Below are 22892 nucleotides of genomic sequence, written 5' to 3' on the forward strand. Positions count from 1 at the left end.
AGTGTGGGAGTGAACTGAAGAGACACTTCTTCACACAGAGAGTGTCACTGGGATCCTTAAGAGACCCGACAAAAGTTAGGAGGTGAATCAACTGCTCGGAACCGGACGAGTGCTGACGAGCTAAAACAGCGCCCTCTTGTGCAGAAAGGCTTAAATTCTAAATCATTTTCAGAACATCACAGAAACAGCGCCACAGTGAGACAATGCTGCCCCCCTGTGGTCAACCATGGTAATGGCCAACAGTGTGACTAATAAAATGACATCCCAACCCCATGCAGGACCACTTACCCCCCAGAGATACAGAAGCGCTCGCCCGATTGTGATCAAACTCGCTCAGGATCTTTAAATGCGCAAGCTAGTTGTAGATCACTGCACTGTATTTAATTCTGCATTTTAAAATATTTTGTAGGAACTGAGACAGCGATTGAAGAACTATAGAGTTTGGATGTGTATTGAGGCAGGTCAACGAAACAATTAAAAACGAATTTTATTGACTTAAATTCAGTACAAAAAAAACCCAACAATGTTTAAAATTAAAGCAAGCGTTGAGAATTACATCAGTTACGTCATTCAGAATTCCCGAAGATCAGAACAGACTCCACCCTTTTTTCACGTTCCAAAATTCTAAACCACGCCCACACGGGGGGTGAACGTTCTTCGGAACAGCGACGCCCCGTCTGTGAAGCTCATAAAAACCAGGAGATCTTTAAACATAGTTTTTGGGTGAGTACTCCGACCTGGGGCGGGATGTCCCACCCGTGTAGCGAGCCCCGTACTGCTGGTCATTCTTAACCGGGCACGTACAGCACAGAAAGCAGCCTCCTAATATAAGCAAAGCGGCCGAGCCCCACCCTATAAAGACAGACGCCCCGAGCTCTCTCTTCTGCGACTCGCTGACCAGCGGACTGTAGAAGTCGCGGATGATCGTGTTAGCCGACCAGCACACGGGGATTATATACAGCAAGCCAGCGATCACAAACAGCGCCCCGGAGACGATGCCGACGCGGGATTTGACCGACTCTTCCTCCACGCAGTTGGTGCATTTAGCCCCGGCGACGCTGACCAGCAACGCCAGCAGCGCTAACAGGATACCGATGATCGTGAGCGCCCGGGCGGCTTGCAGATCCCTCGGCAGTGCCAGCATGGAGTCGTACACTTTGCATTGCATCTGCCCGGTGCTCTGCACGATGCAGTTCATCCACAGACCCTCCCAGATGGTCTGCGCGACCACGATGTTGTTGCCGATGAATGCCGTGACGCGCCACATCGGGAGCACGCACGTCACGATGGCTCCGATCCAGCCGATGACGGAGAGGCCGATTCCGAGCAGCTGTACGCCGGACGAAACCATCTTCGTTTTTTCGGAGAGAGTCTAGTTGTTGGAAGTTTGGAGCGAGTCTGCAATACAAATAAAAATGTTATAAAGCCGGCATATTAAAGTGTCCAGATACTGTGTATGGACGTACAAGTTACTTAGTAACCACATGTCTGTTGCACACCACTGTAGTTTTATGCATTAATCTATACAGAGTATCAAAAGAAACACATCACTTATATTTGGATAAAATTCACTAGATGTCATCGAAAAATGACACACTCTGTTTCAGAGCAGGCGCAGTGACTTTCTATTCTGCTGATTAGCAATTGACGTCACGAAGGTGCTGCTGAAGGATCTCGGGCAGGTGTTGTGACTCTTGCTCTCCCAGTTGGTGGCGCTGTCATTGACAGAGTGTGTCTGGTTATACCGTCTCGCCAGGTTTGAAATCGCTGGCTGTGAGCTCCCAAGACGGCGAGCCACAGCACGCTGCCCTCGTCCAGCCTCCGACATGCCGATCGCACGGAGGCGCTGCTCTCTCGACAGACGTGGCATATTTCTTATTTATTTAAATGGCTTTTAATCAAGCTCGCAATTCAACAGCTGAAATCGCTCCCTATCCAGCGTCCGATCAGCTGTCTCACTAATTAGGTGATTAAGCGCATCGGCTTCAGTCACTCAAGCGCGTCTCGGGCAAGGATGAATGATCAAGGGATTAAACAGAAACCAAAAGACATGTCGATCATTTATATACCTATTTTTCCTAAAAAAAAATAGTGTTAAGTTTATTTTGATGCTCGGTATACTTAATGTGGAAATAATTTCGCACGATATAACCCCAACCCTAAATCCGACACGGTGTATATTTTCAGTCTCACAGAAACACTGTTCGAAAGCGAATTTGTCACTTTCCACTGCTGTGTATTTACATACAGTACTTCCACGTGTACCTATTATTATTATTTATTTCTTAGCAGACGCCCTTATCCAGGGCGACTTACAATTGTTACAAGATATCACATTATGTTTACATACAATTCCCCATTTATACAGTTGGGTTTTTACTGGAGCAATCTAGGTAAAGTACCTTGCTCAAGGGTACAGCAGCAGTGTCCCCCACCTGGGATTGAACCCACGACCCTCCGGTCAAGAGTCCAGAGCCCTGACCACTACTCCACACTGCTGCCCTAACCCAAGTCACAATGTTATACATAGCTACAACTACGTCATGTGGATTTTTTTTTTTTGGTTTCACAAATCAGAAAAGATTTCGGGTTATATCGCGGGCGTGTGTCTGTGTGACACACACACGGGGATAGCGAGCATGTCAATTCATAATGAATGCCTGCCTTGGACACGTGATGATCATTTACTACCAAGAAGCTTGTGATGAATCCGGGCAATTAAACCCACTTTAAATTAACAGGGAGCTGAATTCAAAACCAATTATTATTATTATTATTATTTATTTCTTAGCAGACGCCCTTATCCAGGGCGACTTACAATCGCAAGCAAATACATTTCAAGTGTTACAATACAAGTAATACAATAAGAACAAGAAATACAATAATTCTCAAGTGTGACAAATCACAATTCAATAATACAGCAGATAATAGTGAAAGTTACATCAGGATATGATTAAATAGTGACTTCAGAACTCAGTGGAAGCGCAAAAGAAATAAGGATTTTTTTATTTATTTAAACAAACAGTAAACAAAAAGTCGGGCTGTAGGTTTTATTATTATTTATTTATTTTTTTAACTTCAAAACCCCCAGCGAGGAACCGAAACCACAAAGCAAAGCGGGGGGGGGGGGGCTCTATTCATTAACCTGGGGGGACCCTGCCCTCTATTCATTAATCTGGGGGGACCCTGCCCTCTATTCATTAATCTGGGGGGACCCTGCCCTCTATTCATTAACCTGGGGGGACCCTGCCCTCTATTCATTAATCTGGGGGGACCCTGCCCTCTATTCATTAATCTGGGGGGACCCTGCCCTCTATTCATTAATCTGGGGGGACCCTGCCCTCTATTCATTAACACTTCAATTAAAAGCGGCTTTTATTTAATTTTTAAACGCAAGGAGCTTCGCTATAGCTTTTCATTGACCTATAAAACGTATCTACAGGGATTCGACTGATTACAAAAAAGTAGATTTTTACTTTATTACAGTTTAAGGACTTTTGTAATCATTTTTTTTTTTTTGCCATTAGTTTGACATTCGATTTAAAAATTTGACAGGCGAAGTTTAACAGAATATAAGAAGTCGGGGTAAAATTATTTCTTAGCAGACGCCCTTATCCAGGTCGACTTAAAAGTTGTTATAAAATCACATTGCAGACAGGCAGTTAAAGTCCAGTAAAATCAGGTTTAAATTCATACAAGACCGAAATACAGTAAATAATTACTTAAAAAAAAAAAAAAAAAAAACGCGAGTTAGAGCAGTCAAACGAATACATATTTATTAATTCAATTATCACCAATTAACTAGTTTCGGCATATTCTATATCCTTTTAAAATAAGTTGTTAAAACAACGCCAGTCCTATTAAATAAACGCGTTACCGGAGCAGCTGATTAAATAGATTTAAACTTTGTATGAAATTTAACGGTCACAGTAGAACGCACGCGCGAATTTGAAAATTCATTTAGAATTCAACTCGCGCGACACCAAAAACCTTTGAAAAGATTTAAAAATATACAATTATACCTAACGGATTAAAAAAAAAAACGCGTTTTTGTTTTACGTTGCAAAGGCATAAAAACTCAAACGTTTTTTTTTTTTGTACCCCCTCATTTAGAAGGCTTTGTTAAGGTTTGAAGCCAACAAAATTAAAAAGATTTTTAAAAAAAAAAAAAATTGAATTGGAGTCTATATTGTTAAAATATCTACCCAAGTTGAGCGAGTGGATGTTGGGTCTGCGATTTAACAAAACCGGTCCAAACTCGATAAAGACAATAGCGCTTTGTTTGAGGGGGGGGGGGGGGGGGGGTGTGAAACCGATAGATTAATACTAGCCGACCCCCCCCCCAAAAAAACCAAACAAAACACACGGGCTATACTATGAAAAACAGAGGGAAAAAAATAACTTAAATACACGCAGGTTGTTTCAAAATGGTTGTCTAAGCGCCAAACGGTTATTTTTAAAACACAAAAATACATTAAGCTGCCTGCTCTTAATTACACCACGACGGTTGATCGATTAAAAATTACTACCTAAAATAAAAAATAAATCGATATTTCAGCGGTTCCCATTCGTTTATACAGCTTGAAAGGACGAAAATAAAAATAAATCTCGACACTCCAATTTAACATCATTTACACATAACATTAAATGGAATTTAAAAAAATAAATAACACGAAACGTGTGGTCTAAACCTCATTTTAAACTCACCGACTCCTTGTTTGCAAGCCCCAGTCTCAGAGCGGTGTGTGACACCTGTCCGCTCCGCGGCTGTTTTATATAGCACCGTTTGGCTCCGCCCACCGCCTTTCCCCATCCAATCGCAACGTTTTCTCAATCACCCTCCCATTCGTATAAACGTTCTACTCTGTGGCAATCAATGGCCGGCCCGACCCCGCCCCCGACCCCGCCCCTTTCCAGAGGTGATTCGCGTCCAATCGGTCTAGACAGAACAATATAAAAACTGGACACTTCCGAAATGGACAAAGGACAAGCGACCACGACATTATTTCATTCGGGATGGTCGGTGTGTTACTTCATTTCTCCTCTCCTTTAAGAATTCAATTGAAGCCAATCCGTGTCTCTCCATCACAGCTGAGAAACGCGTTCATAGTAAAACTCCTTTCATTCACAGGTGGTTCATTCCCTGTGCAACACCTAAAAGGACTTTTTAAAATCGTCCCAGCCTTTCATTTTTAGGCTTGCCATCTGGACCCGTAACTAGGACCCAGATCCGTACACACGGAGTTTAGAACAGACTGAATTAATCACACGGCACAAGTTTGGAGGAAATGAAAAGTATTTAATCATCGAAAAACACATTTACAAAGCAGAAAATACAAACGAATGAACGAAAACAAAACAAAAACACACACACGTCTTCAGATTTAGCCTGAAGTCTGCTATTATACCCTCTCCCCCTGGGTAAGATTTGTATTTTCTGTGAATCACCCTGCATATCGAAACACAGGGATGGGAATCAGACTCCTATTGCACAGCAGTGTGATCCATTCCAGGTTTTACTACCAGCCACAGTGTGTCTAGCTAACAAGCTCAGGTGTGTCTGATTATTAAACTCCTAGTGAAACCAGGACTGGATCACACTGCTGTGCAACAGGAGTCTAATTCCCACCCCTGTGATGATAACCAGCATTATTATTACAGGGCTGGGAATCAGACTCCTATTGCACAGCAGTGTGATCCATTCCAGGTTTTACTACCAGCTTGATCAGCCCCCAGTGTGTCTAGCTAACAAGCTCAGGTGTGTCTGATTATTAAACTCCTAGTGAAACCAGGACTGGATCACACTGCTGTGCAGCGGGAGTCTGATTCCCAGCCCTGTGAATCCTCAATTCTGCTGCTTATCGCCCCCCCACCCCACAGAACCAGCTCAACAATATTTATTACATGTCCATTCAAAAAAAAAAAAAATCTGGTCTATCATGTTGACATACAAACATGTAATCCAGGAAAATAAAAAGACAGTTATTTAATTGTCTGTCTGAGTTTAGCTGGTGTATTTATTTAATGACAGGGATGTTTCTGTTGAGAATTATTATTATTATTTTTTTTTTTTTTACAGGTCGATGTTATTCATACAGTATATATAACAAATAAAATCGAGGGAGTCGTTGGGAACTCATGGTTACGGAGACCTGTCAAGAGAAAAAATAAAATTATATTATCTTCATCATCATCATCATCATCATCATCAATAATAATTACAACAGAAACGACAAGAATATGGGGGCTCCTGAGTGGAGCACTGGGAGAAAATAATAATTATAAAAAAGTAAAAAGATATTTATTTAAAAATCTGTCCTTCGGATGAGACGTCAAACAAACTATTGGAAGTGACTCTGCAGCAGCAGCAGCAGCAGCAGTTGTTGATGATGCAGAGTTCACCCTCCTAGTCTCTGTAAGTCGCTTGGAGAATAATAATAATAATAATAATAATAATAATAATAATAATAATAATAATAATAATAATAACACAGACAGAGATAGACAGACAGAGGGAAACAACAAATAATTTGAAATTGATTCAATATTGTAAAAAGCATTGATTAATTTTGAATCCAGTTGAACGAAATGTGTTCAGCTTTAATACGACAAAGTCTTCCTCACCTGCGCCCGGATTCGAGGGAGCCCTTCCTCCTCTTCCTCTGAGGGGAGGGGCTGGGCGACCTCTGACCCCTGTGACACACACAGAGAGAGAGAGAAGCAGATGGTCAGTGTTCCGACACCAAGACTCACAAATGCTCCTAAAACCACATGTTCTACAGCGATGGCCAAACGTGGAGGGCTGCGATTGGCCGCTCACCTGCGAGTGGGCGGGGCGGGGGCGTGTCTTCTCCCGTCGGTGGGCGGAGAGTAGCTGAGTGATCGCGAGTCTCTCAGCGAATCAGCTGGCTTCCTGGGACTAAAGAGCGAGAGAGAGAGAGAAAGGGCGAGAGAGTCAGAGAGCGAGCGAGCGAGACAGAGCAAGTCAGAGAGACAGAGAGAATTTAAAAAATAATTGTCTCAACACACACATTTTAACAGACAGAGACACACATGCACACACACAGACACACACAGAGACACACACAGAGAGACACAGCGAGACACACACAGACAGAGACACAGCGAGACACACACACACACACACAAAGAGGCACACACACACCGTTTCCCATCCTGTCCTGCGGTTGTCTCTGCGGGAGCCTCGCTCTCCGACGAAGAGGAGGAGGAGTCTGAAGAGGAGGAGGAGGAGTCTGAGGAGGAGGAGGAGGAGCTCTTCTTACTGCCCGCCCCCTTGGATTCGGCCACACCCCCTTGGGTTTGTGAACTAAAAAAAAAACCACATTAGCAAATCTCAACCCAGGAAAATGTACTTCAGTTCAGGTTCCTAAGAAGCAGCAGAGAGATTTATTGACCAATTCAATTCCAAATCCTTCAAAAGGAATTGGAGTTGATATTTTAGGAGACAGAACTCTTTTCACTTGAATACGATTTGAATTGACTAACAAACACACAAACAAACAAACGACTTCTTCAATTGAAGTCACTGTGTCGCCGCGGTTGTGAGAAGCTCATTTTAACAGAATGCTGCCGATCTGCAATTGTGGAGTAGCGGTCGGGGCTCTGGACTCTCGACCGGAGGGTCGTGGGTTCAATCCCAGGTGGGGGGGACACTGCTGCTGTACCCTTGAGCAAGGTACTTTACCTAGATTGCTCCAGTAAAAACCCAACTGTATAAATGGGGAATTGTATGTAAAAAATAATGTGATATCTTGCAAGTCGCCCTGGATAAGGGCGTCTGCTAAGAAATAAATAATAATAATAATAATAATAATAATAATAACAATAACCTGGCTTTCTTGCTTCCCTCAGATTCCGAGTCACTCGAATCGGAGGAGGAGGATGATGAGGATGAGGAAGACGACGAAGCCTCTCTCCTCCCCTCCTCATCCTCTACCACAGCTGGCTCCGATCTCCCTCTCTTCACCGGCGGCTCTCCGGAGTTCTCAGAAGTTCCGGGTCTAGAACGCGCTGCGGAATGAGTCGTGGGGGTTCTGGAACCCGCCTGCCCGGCGTCGTCGGGCCTGGGCAATCTGGAACCGGACTTCCTCTTTTCTGCCCGAGCGCCCCCGCTTGCTTTGGGGGTAACAGACCTAGAAGGCGACTGACTCTTCGTCGGCCCTGCTTGCGGGGACCTAGAATCCCGCGAACGAGCCTTCCTGCCACCTCCTCCCGCCGCACTGGGCGATCTAGAACGCGACTCCCTGCTGGTTGGGGCAGCTGCCGGGGTTCTAGACTTGGACCTAGAACGTGATTCACTTGGAGACTTTCCCTTGCCTTGCGTCAGCCTCTCGCTCTGAGCTCGGGAACGTGCGTTATTGCCACTTCCAGCCCCACTAGCGGTGGCTGTATCCGCTGTATTGGGGGGCGTTCCGGATTTAGACCTAGAACTGTTCTTTTTCCAGTTTGCTGCATTGCTGCTGCTGATGATGTTGTTGCCGACTGATGACCTAGAACTTCCCTGGACCTTCCCATCCGAACCGGGAGATCTGGAACGTGACCTAGAACGTGACTTGCCGCCTGCTTTGCCATCTTCAGCTGGCGTTCTAGACCCGCTCCTCCTACCAGCTGCGACCTCGGGCGACCTAGAACTCTTCGGGGGGTCTCCGTCCCTCCGTTTGGGGGAGGGGGGAGAAGAGGAGGAAGAGGAAGAGGAGGAGGAGGAGGATGAGGAGCTAGAGGAACTGGAGGAGCGAGGGGTTCTGGGTTTCCGCTCTGGAACCCGCCCGGTTCCGCTGTTCTGGACCGGGGAGTTGCGGTGGCCGGTGGGTGACCTCTCGCGACCCCCGACCCTGGCTGGGGGGGGAGACCTTCGATCGGCAGGGCCCCGTCTCCGCCCCGTCTCCGTTCGGGAACGCGTCGTAGAGCGGGATCGGCGCCGGGAGGGAGGGGGGGACCCGCGGTACCTGGGGGGGGGGGGAGAGGAGGCGGGGAAGAGAACAGAGACGAGCCAATTAGTGTCAGGTTCTCCACGTCATGAAAACACCTTCGAATTATCAATATCTTGTGAGCTCAAGAAGATCCTGAGCGAGTTTCATTGGAGAGACAGTCTCCAATCACTCTCCATAGCGTGTGCTGAGGAATGTCAGTACCAAGTCTAACACAAATTTCACAAGCTTTTTTTCCCCCCCCAGCTACTTGTATAAAAGTCTGGCCACATTCTAATACTCCAAAATCACAGGCATGGAAACTCCTATTGCACAGCAGTGTCACCCATTCCAGGTTTTACTACCAGCTTGATCAGCCCCCAGTGTGTCTAGCTAACAAGCTCAGGTGTGTCTGATTATTAAACTCCTAGTGAAACCAGGACTGGATCACACTGCTGTGCAACGGGAGTCTGATTCCCACCCCTGTGATGATAACCAGCATTATTATTACAGGGATGGGAATCAGACTCCTATTGCACAGCAGTGTGATCCAGTCCAGGTTTTACTACCAGCTTGATCAGCCCCCAGTGTGTCTAGCTAACAAGCTCAGGTGTGTCTGATTATTAAACTCCTAGTGAAGTCTCACCTGTAGGTCGGACTCCTTGCTCTGGGGGAACCCTGCCTCCTCGATCTAGAACCAGATCTAGAACCGGACCGGCTCCGGCGCCGCCCGGAGGTTCTAGATTGCGCCGCTGGCGTCGAATCTCTCCTCCTGTCCCTCTCCCCTCTCCGATAATACGTAGGGGAGTACCCTCGACTGTTATTAGCATTGCTGCCCCTCTCTCTGCGAACAGGGGGCGAGCTTCTCCTGCTAGCGTAAGGGGAGGCGGACCTAGATCGATTCCGGGTCCTTTTCGGGGATTGGTACCTGCCCCCCCCTCTCCTGCCGGGGGGAGATTGCTGACCTCTCCTGAGCGGGTATCTGTAAACGAGACAATATTGGGTTAATCTACACATACAGCCTTTCAACTCCTGGTCAGCGAGCTGGCTATTTGACAGATGCTTAATAAATGTGTTAAAATATAGCTAGGCCCCCCCCCCCCCCCGCCCCCGCATCACCTCTCACCTCCCAGAACACGAAAAATTTACATTTACACAAAAATAAAGAAAGTCTCATTTTAAGAGGCAACATACCTGTCCTGTTGTCTGGGAGACAGCCTCTCTCCTCCCCTCTTCCGATCCCTCTCCCTCGAATGGGATCGCCTCTCCCTCCTGCTGCCCAGCGGGGAGTCTCTGCCGCGGGCTGGGACGGGGGACCTCTCCCTTCGAATGGCCGAGGTATTGGAGCGCCTGTACTGCATGGGGGGGGATCTGGGCCCCTCCCTGCGAGGAGAGGGCGAGGAAGAGGACGACGAACCTCCACGTCTGGCTCCCCCACGACCCTTCGGGGGCGAGGAGGAACAGCCCCTGGGTTTCCGAGAAGGGGGGGATCTTTCCCTTCTTATCGCGGGCTGCTGGGGGGCAGGGGAAGTCTCTCTGCTGGGACGGTCTTGAGTTTCTGGTCTGGAAGCAGCAGGAGGAGGAGGGAGAGGGGACCTGCTGGTTCTGCTCTCCCCAGATTGGGACCTCCTTCTCCGGTCTGCAGAGGTTCTGTCCCTGGAAGGGGAAGCAGTGGTGGAAGCCAGCTTGGGAATCGAGGCTTCCCTCCGTTCGGTCGTTGGGGAAGGGGAACGAGAGGAGGAGGAGGAGGAGGAGGAAGAGGAGTCGGTGTGCCTGGCGCTCGGGGAGTACAATTCTCTCAGTCGCCCTGGCGCAGAAAAAGGTTTTGCAGCTTTAGCCTGAGGGGGGGGTTCTGCGTCTACCTCTTTCTCCCACCTGCTCGATTTGGGAGGAGACGAGCTTTGCCTTGCCGTCGGATCGGGATCACAGTCCCTCCCGGTCGGAGAACGCAGTCGACCCGCGGTCGACCCTTTAGGAGGAGGCGAGAACACTTTGGCCCACTTTCCGGACCTGGGAGGAGATTGGCTTCTCCTCCTGACCGGAGATGGAGGATCCTGGTTCCGTCTGGCTGTCGGGGAGGCGTGTGGCTCCCTCTGCCTCGCGGGAGTCGGACACGCCCCCGTTTCGGTCGCTACAGCGGCGGGAGCCGATTTCGGGGGGGAACCACTTTCCTGCCTGACTGGCGACCTCGAATCCGAGTCCGAGCTCCCGCTCCGGGTCGGAGAATACAGCTGCCCGACCGTCGACCTTTTACCCTGGAAAGGAGCAGACACTTTTTTGTCCCACCGGCCTGGTCTTGGGGGAGGAGTCCCGCTTCTTCTCCCGACAGGAGATTCAGAGCCCTGGCTCTGCCTCGAACCCGCGCCGGGAGGGCCGGCTTTGGAGACGACGGGGGGGCGACCCGGGGCCTTCGATTTGGGCGGGGATTTGGTTCGCCTCTCTGGGGAGGAAGAGGAGGAGGAGGAGTCGCTGTCTGTGTGCGCCGTGCTGGGAGAATATCTCTCGCTGGGTTTGGGGGCGAGCCTTGAAACCGGGGTCTTATCTACCGTCTTAGAAGACGTAGAAACGCCGCTACTCTCTCTGCCTGGAGCAGAGGAGGAGGAGGAGGAATCGAAGATGCGTTTCACGGGGGTGGTGGCAGAGGCAGGGGAGTTCCTCTGCCCGTTGGGTCCCTTCTCCCTGGTGGAAGATGTCTTATCAGACGTCCTAGAAGACGATCTTCCGCTGTCGCTTCTTGTCCTGTTGTCTTCCGCGACTGGAGACCCAGAGGAATCTCTTCGTCTGTTGTGAGGAGGAGGAGGAGGAGGAGGAGGAGGAGGAGGAAGAACAGGAGGGGATCTCTCTCTGGGTTTGGAACCGAACTGAGCTCCCCCTCTCTCCCCGCCTCTCTCTCCGGCTGCGCAGTCGGGAGGCGTCTTATCCAGACTCCTGGAAGACGACCTGCCGCCTCGTCTCGTCCCCTTCCCTCCCATCTCGGAAGACGGAGAGCGTCTCTGCATCCTGGGACGAGAAGTCGACCTTTCTCTGGATCTGCCGTTTCCCATTATTTCCCCCTCATCCTTCCTCTTGCTCTTCCTCCTCCTTTCCTCAGACGTAAAATCCCTCTCTCTTCCCGGAGACGGCGAATCCCTATTCCTCCTGGCCTCTCCGCGTCTCGGAAAAGCCGGAGAAACCGCGCCGGTGTCCCTCCTCGGTTCTGAAACCCGACCGCGGTCGGGCTCGGACCTCGACCCTGAAGAATCGACTTCCATCTCCTCTTCCAAAGGCAGCACCTGCCTCCTTTGCCCGTCTGCTTCCTCTCCCTGCTTCTCATTTTTTCCAGAATTGACTGCTTCGCCCTTCCCCTCTCCCTCTCTTCCACTGGACCTCCTTTTCTGACTTTTCCAGGTTCCCTCGACGGGGTCAGCGATTGCAGAGCTGTTTTTTTCCTTGGGTTTTTTAGTCTTCCGGTCGCCTGACTCCGAAGAGGAACTGGAAGAAGAATCCGACGATGAAGAATTTGAAGAGGTGTCGCTACTGCCGCTGGTGCTGCTGCTGGACCCACTAGAGGAACTGGTACCGGAACCAGAACTGGAGCTAGAGGAGCTGCTACCCTTTCTCTGTTTCTTCTTATTTTTCTCTCCTCCCTCCTTTTTCTTCGTCGCAGTTCTCTTTCCTCGAGTCTCCTCTTCTGCTGCTGCTGCTTCCTCCTCGATTTCCGGGTTTTTTCCAGAATTTCTTGACCTCTTGCCGTCTCCAGTTGTTGTTTCGGGGTGATCCGGAGCAGAGTCCGATCCCAGCTTTCCGGATTCCGAAGTCCCGATCCTGCTGGTCTTGTCGTTTCGGATTCCCAAAGCGTTTGTGTCGCCCTGGCTTCTTCTCTCGGAGGTGGTTGAGCAAGACAGTTCTCCCTTTTCTCCTCCACCTTTCCCATCCCTCTTTCTCTCCTCGCTTCTCCCGCCATCCCTTCTCTCCTCCTCGCCTCTCCCATCCCTCTTTCTCTCCTCGCTTCTCCCGCCATCCCTTCTCTCCTCCTCGCCTCTCCCATCCCTCTTTCTCTCCTCGCCTCTCCGCCCATCACTCCTCCTCTCTTCCTCCTCGCCTCTCCCATCCCTCTTTCTCTCCTCGCCTCTCCGCCCATCACTCCTCCTCTCTTCCTCCTCGCCTCTCCCATCCCTCTTTCCCTCCTCGCCTCTCCGCCCATCACTCCTCCTCTCTTCCTCCTCGCCTCTCCCATCCCTCTTTCTCTCCTCGCCTCTCCGCCCATCACTCCTCCTCTCTTCCTCCTCGCCTCTCCCATCCCTCTTTCTCTCCTCGCCTCTCCGCCCATCACTCCTCCTCTCTTCCTCCTCACCTCTCCCATCTCTCTTCTCCGTCTCTAGCTCTCCTTCCTCAAACGAGTCGACGACCTTGGCAGATTCCGAGCGAGAGTTTGTGGAGATTTTGGGGCTAAAGCTCGATCCTAACTTCTCCTTTTGCGGCAGGATCTCTGTTCCCCGTTTACCCAGTTCTTTGTAACCCAGACTACCAGTTCCTGAGCTTCGGTCATTACGATTATCATTTTTCACATTATCACCGTCACTAGATCTCGCAGCAGCAACAGTAAAAGATACTTCAGCAGGAGCAGCCACCACTTCCACAGCCCTCTCTCCTCCCATCCTCCTCCCTTTATCCCCCTCTCCTTCTCTCCTCCGGTCCTTCCCGTTAGTTTTGGGGGACGGAGAGGGAGATGGGGAGGAGGAGGAGGAGGAGGAGGAGGAGGAGGAAGAGCGAGCCGGCCTCTGCCTCTCATTCTGCCTGGACTTTTGAGGAGAGCGATCTTTATCGATGGAACGGCTGTCGGACGGTCTCCCCATCCTCCGATCTCTATCTGGGGTCCCCCTCTCTCCCCCTCTTCCTGGTCCGTCTCTCCTCTCAGCTCTGGGGTGCTCCTTTTCTGGGGTCCCCCTCTCCCCTCCTCCTCCTCTCCTGTTTCTAGGGGAGCCCCTTTCTCCTCTCTCTCCTCTCTGCCCCCTCGATTCTCTTTCAGGGCTGTATCTTGTGTCTTTGGTCAAGCTGCTCTCCCATTTTTCTCCTCTGGCCTCCCGGTTGTGTTTCGGGGGGCTGCGCCTGTGTTTGGGGGACCCCCTGTCCCCTCTGTCCTGCGATGGCCCCCTCTGCCTGCGTTTTGGGGACTCCCTCTCCCTCCTAGGGGCGTCTCCTCTGCCCCTGTCATCCCTGCCCCCTTTCCTCGGAGCTGGGGACCCCAACCTGTTTTTGGGGTCCTCTCTGGGACCCCCCCTGTCGCCTCTGTCTGTCGTGGGACGGCCTGGAGACTTCTGTTTTTAAAAAAAAAACACACACATCTAAATAAACAATTCATAAATAAATAAATAAAAACAAATTAAAAAAACACTTAAAAGGGAAAATCTTAAACATAAAAAGCGTTCTGACCCTGTAAAAGTAAACGGTCGATAAAATATAATAGTGTCAAACTTTTTTTTCACCCCTCAGTATTTCATGCATCAAAAGGGTCAAGCTAGAGCTACAGAAACCTATTACTGGGACGGATCTCTCCGCAGAAATCGGGGGCTGACAATCAGACGAGGGTGGCTGGTGTTGATCGGGCTGATTTCACCCGTTCAGAGTGAATTCAGAAACAGCTGCTCGGGTTTGTGTGGGTCGCTGCTTTTTCTTCAGACTCTGCGCAGAACAGCGACCCACAATAATTCTGAATTATTATTGAGTCATTTAGCAGAGGCTTTTATCCAAAGCGACTCGCAGAGACTAGGAGGGTGAACTCTGCATCATCAACAACTGCTGCTGCTGCAGAGTCACTTCCAATAGGAGCTCGTTTTACGTCTCATCCGAAGGACGGAGCACAAGGAGGTGAAGTGACTCGCTCAGGGTCACACGCACGCACGCACACACACACACACAGGGAGTCAGTGGCTGAGCCAGGATTTGAACCTCCTGATATCAATCCACGAGTTCTTACAGAGAGACACAGAAAAAAAACAAAAATCATGCAACAGAAACAGGTCGCTTACCTCTCTGCTCCCTGATCGCTCGCCGCTGCTGTGTTCGTGGGCCCGGCCTTTCCTGCCTCTAGGGGGAGTGGCTGACCGGGCCGGGGACCGCCCCCTTCCCTCCTCGCCTCTCTTGATTGGATGAGGGGGTGGTGCGTCTCTGACGGGGATAGGGGACTTGCTGAAATGGGGTAGGGGTTTGGGAACCAAAAAAAAAATGCTAAATGTTTTAACCCTTTTGTAGTCTAATTTATTTTCACACCCGCTGTTTTATGTATTTGTTTTCACAGTAAAACAGTTTTTAAAAGTCTCTGCATATCAACAGGACGCTCAGTACTGCATCTCCAGCCCCGCTCCTTGTTCACTGTATTTATCACATACCTCTTCATAGTCATCTCCTGATCACTCGTTTTATCACCAAACTCCTCAATAATGCGATCCAAGTCATTATTTTATTACTATAACATCTCAAAAAGGCTCTGCAAATGCCCGTGATGTCCTCTGAGCGCTGGATGCGGAAGCAGCGATCTCGTTTGTGTCCGTGTTAATTCTGTGGTGCTGGTAGTATCTGTATTCCTAGGGTTAACTGAATCAGAACGCTCTGCCTGCGTCGTTCAGGGAAGCCGGGACCATTACAGATTTTAAATCAAGACTGAAAACTTACTTTTATAAAATGGCTTTCTTGTCTTAATGGGTTTTAATGTAACTTATATTGCATTATTATTATTATTATTATTGCAGGTGTCTATATGCATATGTGTGTATATGTATTTATTATACTGTTTGAATGTTATTTCAATGGTATGATTGAGGTAGACAGACTTCCAGTGGAAACATTTGCCGTTGAATTCACACTGAAGACGCTGAGAAAGACTTCTAGTGGAAACGTTTGCCGTTGAATTTACACTGAAGACGCTGAGAAAGACTTCTAGTAGAAACGTTTGCCATTGAATTTACACTGAAGACGCTGAGAAAGACTTCTAGTGGAAACGTTTGCCATTGAATTATGTTTTAGTATTTCTAAATGAATAGTTTAGATAACATTGCGACTGACCTTCGACTGCCTCTAGAGGAAGGGGAAGAGGAGGAGCTTGCCGGGTGGGAGGGGCTTCCTCTGTGACCTCGTCTCTGCGGGGGCGGAGACTGGCTGGGGCTTCTGGAGAGAGAGGCACAGAGACAATTCAGAAGGATGATTTTTTAATATACAGGGCTGGGATTCAGACTCCCGCTGCACAGCAGTGCGATCCAGTCCTGGTTTCACTAGGAGTTTAATAATCAGACACACCTGAGCTTGTTAGCTGGACACACTGGGGGCTGATCAAGCTGTTAGTAAAACCTGGAATGGATCACACTGCTGTGCAATAGGAGTCTTTGGTATAGTCCTCACCTGTGTCTCTTCTCTTTCCCCTTCAATTTGCTTTTGTCCTTTGGGCTACGAGACCTGGCAGAGAGAAAGAAGAGGGGGAAGGTTTGAAAACACAGAGAGAGAGAGAGAGAGAGAGAGAGAGAGAGAGAGAGAGAGAGAGAGGGGCTTTATAAAATTGTCCAATCACTGTATAGCAGATCTAGGGTGAATTATAATTCGAGCCGAATTGTAATAGCAGCTGATTGTAAATGGAACATAATAGCATCCAAATTGGAACTAATTTCAGAAACAAATTCTGCTGTAATTGTAAAAATAAAATTGACCCAGTTTGAGGGAGAGAGAGAGGCTACAAAATATAGCAGTAATGACAGCAATTAAACTTAGAAACACAAACCTAAGCTGCGGTTCTTTCTAAATGACTCGGTTCTCAGACTGAAACTCACCCTCGTTTCCGAGTTTTCTGCTCGGAGCTGGATCTGAGAGCGAGAGAAAGAGAGGAGAGAGAGAGAGAGAGAGAGAGAGAGGTGAGAGGAGAGAGAGAGAGAGGTGAGAGGAGAGAGAGAGAGAGAGAGAGAGAGAGAGAGAGAGAGAGAGAGAGAGAGACAGAGGTGAGAGGAGAGAGGGGGAGGTGAGAGGAGAGAGAGAGCGAGAGGGGGAGAGAGCGAGAGAGAGCGAGAGAGACAGAGGTGAGAGGAGAGAGGGGGAGGTGAGAGGAGAGAGAGAGAGAGACAGAGAGAGGTGAGAGGAGAGAGGTGGAGGTGAGAGGAGAGAGAGAGGTGAGAGAAAGAGAGACAGAGAGAGTTGAGAGGAGAGAGGGAGAGAGACAGAGAGAGAGGTGAGAGGAGAGAGAGAGAGAGAGAGGTGAGAGGAGAGAGAGAGAGAGACAGAGAGAGGTGAGAGGAGAGAGGTGGAGGTGAGAGGAGAGAGAGAGAGGTGAGAGGAGAGACAGCGAGAGAGGTGAGAGAGGGAGAGACAGTGAGAGAGACAGCGAGAGAGAGAGGTGAGAGGGAGAGAGAGGTGAGAGGAGAGCAAGAGAGAGGTGAGAGGAGAGCAAGAGAGAGGTGAGAGGAGAGCAAGAGAGAGGTGAGAGGAGAGACAGAGAGAGGGGGGAGAGAGAGAGAAAGAGAGGAGAGCAAGAGAGGTGAGAGGAGAGAGAGGGGGAAGAGAGCGAGCGGGGGAGAGAGCGAGAGGGGGAGAGGAGAGAGAGGGGAGAGGAGAGAGAGGTGAGAGGAGAGAGAGGGGGAAGAGAGCGAGCGGGGGAGAGAGCGAGAGGGGGAGAGGAGAGAGAGGTGAGAGGGGGGTTAGAGAAAGAGAGAGAGACAGCGAGAGAGGGTCATTTTTTTAAAATGCGAGTTTATAAACCTATATTAACAAATAGAAAAGTCCCACTACTGCATGTAATTAATAAAAACAGACTAATAACGAGCATAAAAATAATATTAATATTAATAATAATAATAATAATAATAATAATAATAAGCACCATCAATAAGCACTGATAAACTACAAACAGCAATCACTTAAACAACAATGCTGATAAATTCAGCAACAGTGACATTAATAAGGTGACTCTACCTCTGTTTCTTTTTCTTTGATTTCTTCTTCGTTCGCTGCGGTGACGGAGACTCGCTGTCTGAATTCCTACAAAAGATTTTTAAATATAGAATTAAAAAACTACAGAGCAGAGATCTACTGCAAACACGAGGGAGAGACGGTCAGACTCCACACTCAGATCCTGAGCGAGTTTCATCACAGTCGAACAAGCGTTTCTCTACATGTGTGTGAAAATGTAAGCGAGACAGACGGACAGACCTGCAGAAACCGGTTCCTGGACCGTCCGGACGGATCTCTCCGCAGAAATCAGGTGCTGACAATCAGGCGAGGGTGGCTGGTGTCGATCGGGCTGATTTCACCCGTTCAGAGTGAATTCAGAAACAGCTGCTTGGGTTTGTGTGGGTCGCTGCTTTTTCTTCAGACTCTGCGGAGAACAGCGACCCACACAAACCCGAGCAGCTGTTTCTGAATTCACTCTGAACGGGTGAAATCAGCCCGATCGACACCAGCCACCCTCGTCTGATTATCAGCCCCCCGGAGAGATCCATCCGGACGATCCCAGCCTCTCAATAAAACTGCTGACGTTATCGATTGTGTCAGAGTCTCCTCTCCTCCCTCTCATCCCCTCTTTCTCACCTCTCTTTAGCCTTGTTCTTTTTCTTCTTCTTGGTGCGACGGGGGGGGCGGGGGGGAGGTAGCGGATCCCTCGGATTCCTCTTGGATAATTCTGAAAAATCAAATTGAAAATGTATCATCATGCTCTGTCCCCTCACTCACACGTGCTCCTTACTCCTCTCCTATCTGACCCTCCTCGCTCTCTCACTTGTACTCCTTCTCTCCTCACTCACTCACTCTCTCTTGCTCCTCTCCTCACTTGTACTCTCTCTTGCTCCTCTCCTCCTGCTCTCTCCTCTCCTCTCCTCACTCACACTCTCTTGCTCCTCTCCTCCTGCTCTCTCCTCTCCTCACTCACTTGTACTCTCTCTTGCTCCTCTCCTCCTGCTCTCTCCTCTCCTCACTCACTTGTACTCTCTCTTGCTCCTCTCCTCCTGCTCTCTCCTCTCCTCACTCACTTGTACTCTCTCTCTTGCTCCTCTCCTCCTGCTCTCTCCTCTCCTCACTCACTTGTACTCTCTCTTGCTCCTCTCCTCCTGCTCTCTCCTCTCCTCCCTCACTCCTCTCCTCCTGCTCTCTCCTCTCATCCCTCACTCACTCTCTCTCTTGCTCCTCTCCTCCTGCTCTCTCCTCTCCTCACTCACTTGTACTCTCTCTTGCTCCTCCTGCTCTCTCCTCTCCTCACTCACTTGTACTCTCTCTTGCTCCTCTCCTCCTGCTCTCTCCTCTCCTCCCTCACTTGTACTCTCTCTTGATCCTCTCCTCCTGCTCTCTCCTCTCCTCACTCACTTGTACTCTCTCTTGCTCCTCTCCTCCTGCTCTCTCCTCTCCTCACTCACTTGTACTCTCTCTTGCTCCTCTCCTCCTGCTCTCTCCTCTCCTCACTCACTCGTACTCTCTCTTGCTCCTCTCCTCCTGCTCTCTCCTCTCCTCCCTCACTCGTACTCTCTCTTGCTCCTCTCCTCCTGCTCTCTCCTCTCCTCACTCACTTGTACTCTCTCTTGCTCCTCTCCTCCTGCTCTCTCCTCTCCTCACTCACTTGTACTCTCTCTCTTGCTCCTCTCCTCCTGCTCTCTCCTCTCCTCACTCACTTGTACTCTCTCTCTTGCTCCTCTCCTCCTGCTCTCTCCTCTCCTCACTCACTTGTACTCTCTCTCTTGCTCCTCTCCTCCTGCTCTCTCCTCTCCTCACTCACTTGTACTCTCTCTTGCTCCTCTCCTCCTGCTCTCTCCTCTCCTCCCTCACTTGTACTCTCTCTTGCTCCTCTCCTCCTGCTCTCTCCTCTCCTCACTCACTTGTACTCTCTCTTGCTCCTCTCCTCCTGCTCTCTCCTCTCCTCACTCTCTCTCTTGCTCCTCTCCTCCTGCTCTCTCCTCTCCTCCCTCACTCGTACTCTCTCTTGCTCCTCTCCTCCTGCTCTCTCCTCTCCTCACTCACTTGTACTCTCTCTTGCTCCTCTCCTCCTGCTCTCTCCTCTCCTCACTCACTCGTACTCTCTCTTGCTCCTCTCCTCCTGCTCTCTCCTCTCCTCCCTCACTTGTACTCTCTCTTGCTCCTCTCCTCCTGCTCTCTCCTCTCCTCACTCACTTGTACTCTCTCTTGCTCCTCTCCTCCTGCTCTCTCCTCTCCTCACTCACTTGTACTCTCTCTTGCTCCTCTCCTCCTGCTCTCTCCTCTCCTCCCTCACTTGTACTCTCTCTTGCTCCTCTCCTCCTGCTCTCTCCTCTCCTCCCTCACTCACTCTCTCTCTTGCTCCTCTCCTCCTGCTCTCTCCTCTCCTCACTCACTTGTACTCTCTCTTGCTCCTCTCCTCCTGCTCTCTCCTCTCCTCCCTCACTTGTACTCTCTCTTGCTCCTCTCCTCCTGCTCTCTCCTCTCCTCACTCACTTGTACTCTCTCTTGCTCCTCTCCTCCTGCTCTCTCCTCTCCTCACTCACTTGTACTCTCTCTTGCTCCTCTCCTCCTGCTCTCTCCTCTCCTCCCTCACTCGTACTCTCTCTTGCTCCTCTCCTCCTGCTCTCTCCTCTCCTCACTCACTTGTACTCTATCTTGCTCCTCTCCTCCTGCTCTCTCCTCTCCTCCCTCACTTGTACTCTCTCTTGCTCCTCTCCTCCTGCTCTCTCCTCTCCTCCCTCACTTGTACTCTCTCTTGCTCCTCTCCTCCTGCTCTCTCCTCTCCTCACTCACTTGTACTCTCTCTCTTGCTCCTCTCCTCCTGCTCTCTCCTCTCCTCCCTCACTTGTACTCTCTCTTGCTCCTCTCCTCCTGCTCTCTCCTCTCCTCCCTCACTTGTACTCTCTCTTGCTCCTCTCCTCCTGCTCTCTCCTCTCCTCACTCACTTGTACTCTCTCTTGCTCCTCTCCTCCTGCTCTCTCCTCTCCTCACTCACTTGTACTCTCTCTTGCTCCTCTCCTCCTGCTCTCTCCTCTCCTCACTCACTTGTACTCTCTCTCTTGCTCCTCTCCTCCTGCTCTCTCCTCTCCTCACTCACTTGTACTCTCTCTTGCTCCTCTCCTCCTGCTCTCTCCTCTCCTCACTCACTTGTACTCTCTCTTGCTCCTCTCCTCCTGCTCTCTCCTCTCCCGCTCTCGGGCTCTCCTCTCCGGATGGAAGGAGCTCCCGTCCTCGTAGTCGTCTCGGATCCCGAAGGCGGCTCTCAGGCGCTCGTTCTTCAGCTGATTGGCTGCGGCCAGCTGGTGCGTCTCCGTTGCCCTGGAGACGGTGGGGGGGGTGGGGGTTAGCATGGACTCTGTGTGTGTGTTTGTTTGTACAGTTGTATATCTGTGTGGAGCAGTGTGTGTGTGTGAGCGTGGTCTCTCACTCGGGGTGTGTGTGTGTCTCACGTGGGTCTCTCGCTCGGGGGGTGTGTGTGCGTGACTCACGTGGGTCTCTCGCTCGGGGGGGTGTGTGCGTGACTCACGTGGGTCTCTCGCTCGGGGGGTGTGTGCGTGACTCACGTGGGTCTCTCGCTCGGGGGGTGTGTGCGTGACTCACGTGGGTCTCTCGCTCGGGGGGTGTGTGCGTGACTCACGTGGGTCTCTCGCTCGGGGGGTGTGTGCGTGACTCACGTGGGTCTCTCGCTCGGGGGGTGTGTGCGTGACTCACGTGGGTCTCTCGCTCGGGGGGTGTGTGTGTGTCTCACGTGGGTCTCTCGCTCGGGGGGTGTGTGCGTGACTCACGTGGGTCTCTCGCTCGGGGGGTGTGTGTGTGTCTCACGTGGGTCTCTCGCTCGGGGTGTGTGTGCGTGACTCACGTGGGTCTCTCGCTCGGGGTGTGTGTGCGTGACTCACGTGGGTCTCTCGCTCGGGGTGTGTGTGCGTGACTCACGTGGGTCTCTCGCTCGGGGGGGTGTGTGCGTGTCTCACGTGGGTCTCTCGCTCGGGGTGTGTGTGCGTGACTCACGTGGGTCTCTCGCTCGGGGTGTGTGTGCGTGACTCACGTGGGTCTCTCGCTCGGGGTGTGTGTGCGTGACTCACGTGGGTCTCTCGCTCGGGGTGTGTGTGCGTGACTCACGTGGGTCTCTCGCTCGGGGTGTGTGCGTGACTCACGTGGGTCTCTCGCTCGGGGTGTGTGCGTGACTCACGTGGGTCTCTCGCTCGGGGTGTGTGTGTGCGTGACTCACGTGGGTCTCTCGCTCGGGGTGTGTGTGTGCGTGACTCACGTGGGTCTCTCGCTCGGGGTGTGTGTGCGTGACTCACGTGGGTCTCTCGCTCGGGGTGTGTGTGCGTGACTCACGTGGGTCTCTCGCTCGGGGGGTGTGTGCGTGTCTCACGTGGGTCTCTCGCTCGGGGTGTGTGTGCGTGACTCACGTGGGTCTCTCGCTCGGGGTGTGTGTGCGTGACTCACGTGGGTCTCTCGCTCGGGGCTCCCTCTTTGATTGGCGGCTCCTCTTTCTCTTGAAGCATCAGCCTGAAGGTGGCGACCTTCTCATCGATCTCCTCCACAGAGTACCTGACAAACACAGAGAGACATGAACACAGAGACATGAACACAGAGAGACATGAACACAGAGAGACTCGAACATCTTCATCGAGCTCCTGCACAGAGTACCTGACAAACACAGAGAGACTCGAACACAGAGAGACATGAACACAGAGAGACTCGAACATCTTCATCAATCTCCTGCACAGAGAACCTGACGAACACAGAGAGACATGAACACAGAGAGACATGAACACAGAGAGACATGAACACAGAGACATGAACACAGAGAGACACGAACACAGAGAGACATGAACACAGAGAGACTCGAACATCTTCATCAATCTCCTGCACAGAGAACCTGACAAACACAGAGAGACATGAACACAGAGAGACATGAACACAGAGAGACATGAACACAGAGAGACTCGAACATCTTCATCAATCTCCTCCACAGAGTACCTGACAAACACAGAGAGACATGAACACAGAGAGACATGAACACAGAGAGACATGAACACA

General features: G+C 50.4%; 2 protein-coding genes across 2 annotated transcripts; both read right to left on the reverse strand.

The window, feature by feature from the left end:
• Positions 1-471: 471 nt before the first annotated feature.
• Positions 472-4795, reverse strand: LOC131735011 (claudin-4-like). Its single transcript, XM_059021504.1, has 2 exons — positions 4708-4795; positions 472-1398 (listed from the first exon to the last, which is right to left on the reverse strand). The coding sequence occupies exon 2, from the start codon at positions 1349-1351 to the stop codon at positions 707-709; it is 645 nt and encodes a 214-aa protein (XP_058877487.1). The 5' UTR covers positions 1352-1398; positions 4708-4795; the 3' UTR covers positions 472-706.
• Positions 4796-6048: 1253 nt separating this feature from the next.
• LOC131735008 (serine/arginine repetitive matrix protein 2-like) lies at positions 6049-22400 on the reverse strand (the record flags this gene model as incomplete). The annotated part of the gene is given in 16 exon segments (XM_059021501.1): positions 6049-6152; positions 6625-6693; positions 6821-6919; positions 7166-7327; positions 7851-8966; positions 9574-9909; positions 10122-14224; positions 14936-15095; positions 15969-16070; positions 16302-16355; positions 16724-16756; positions 17856-17921; positions 18471-18561; positions 18709-18742; positions 20999-21161; positions 22296-22400. Coding segments are annotated over 16 exon segments (6703 nt in total), but the record flags the coding sequence as incomplete, so codon positions are not given.
• Between the last annotated feature and the right edge of the window lie 492 nt (positions 22401-22892).

The sequence above is a fragment of the Acipenser ruthenus genome, unplaced genomic scaffold, assembly GCF_902713425.1.
Source record: "Acipenser ruthenus unplaced genomic scaffold, fAciRut3.2 maternal haplotype, whole genome shotgun sequence".
NCBI classification, from domain to species: domain Eukaryota; kingdom Metazoa; phylum Chordata; class Actinopteri; order Acipenseriformes; family Acipenseridae; genus Acipenser; species Acipenser ruthenus.

Coding starts and splice junctions, on each gene's coding strand:
- LOC131735011 (XM_059021504.1), bottom strand. CDS start 1,351: ATGGTTTCGTCCGGCGTACAGCTGCTCGGAATCGGCCTCTCCGTCATC.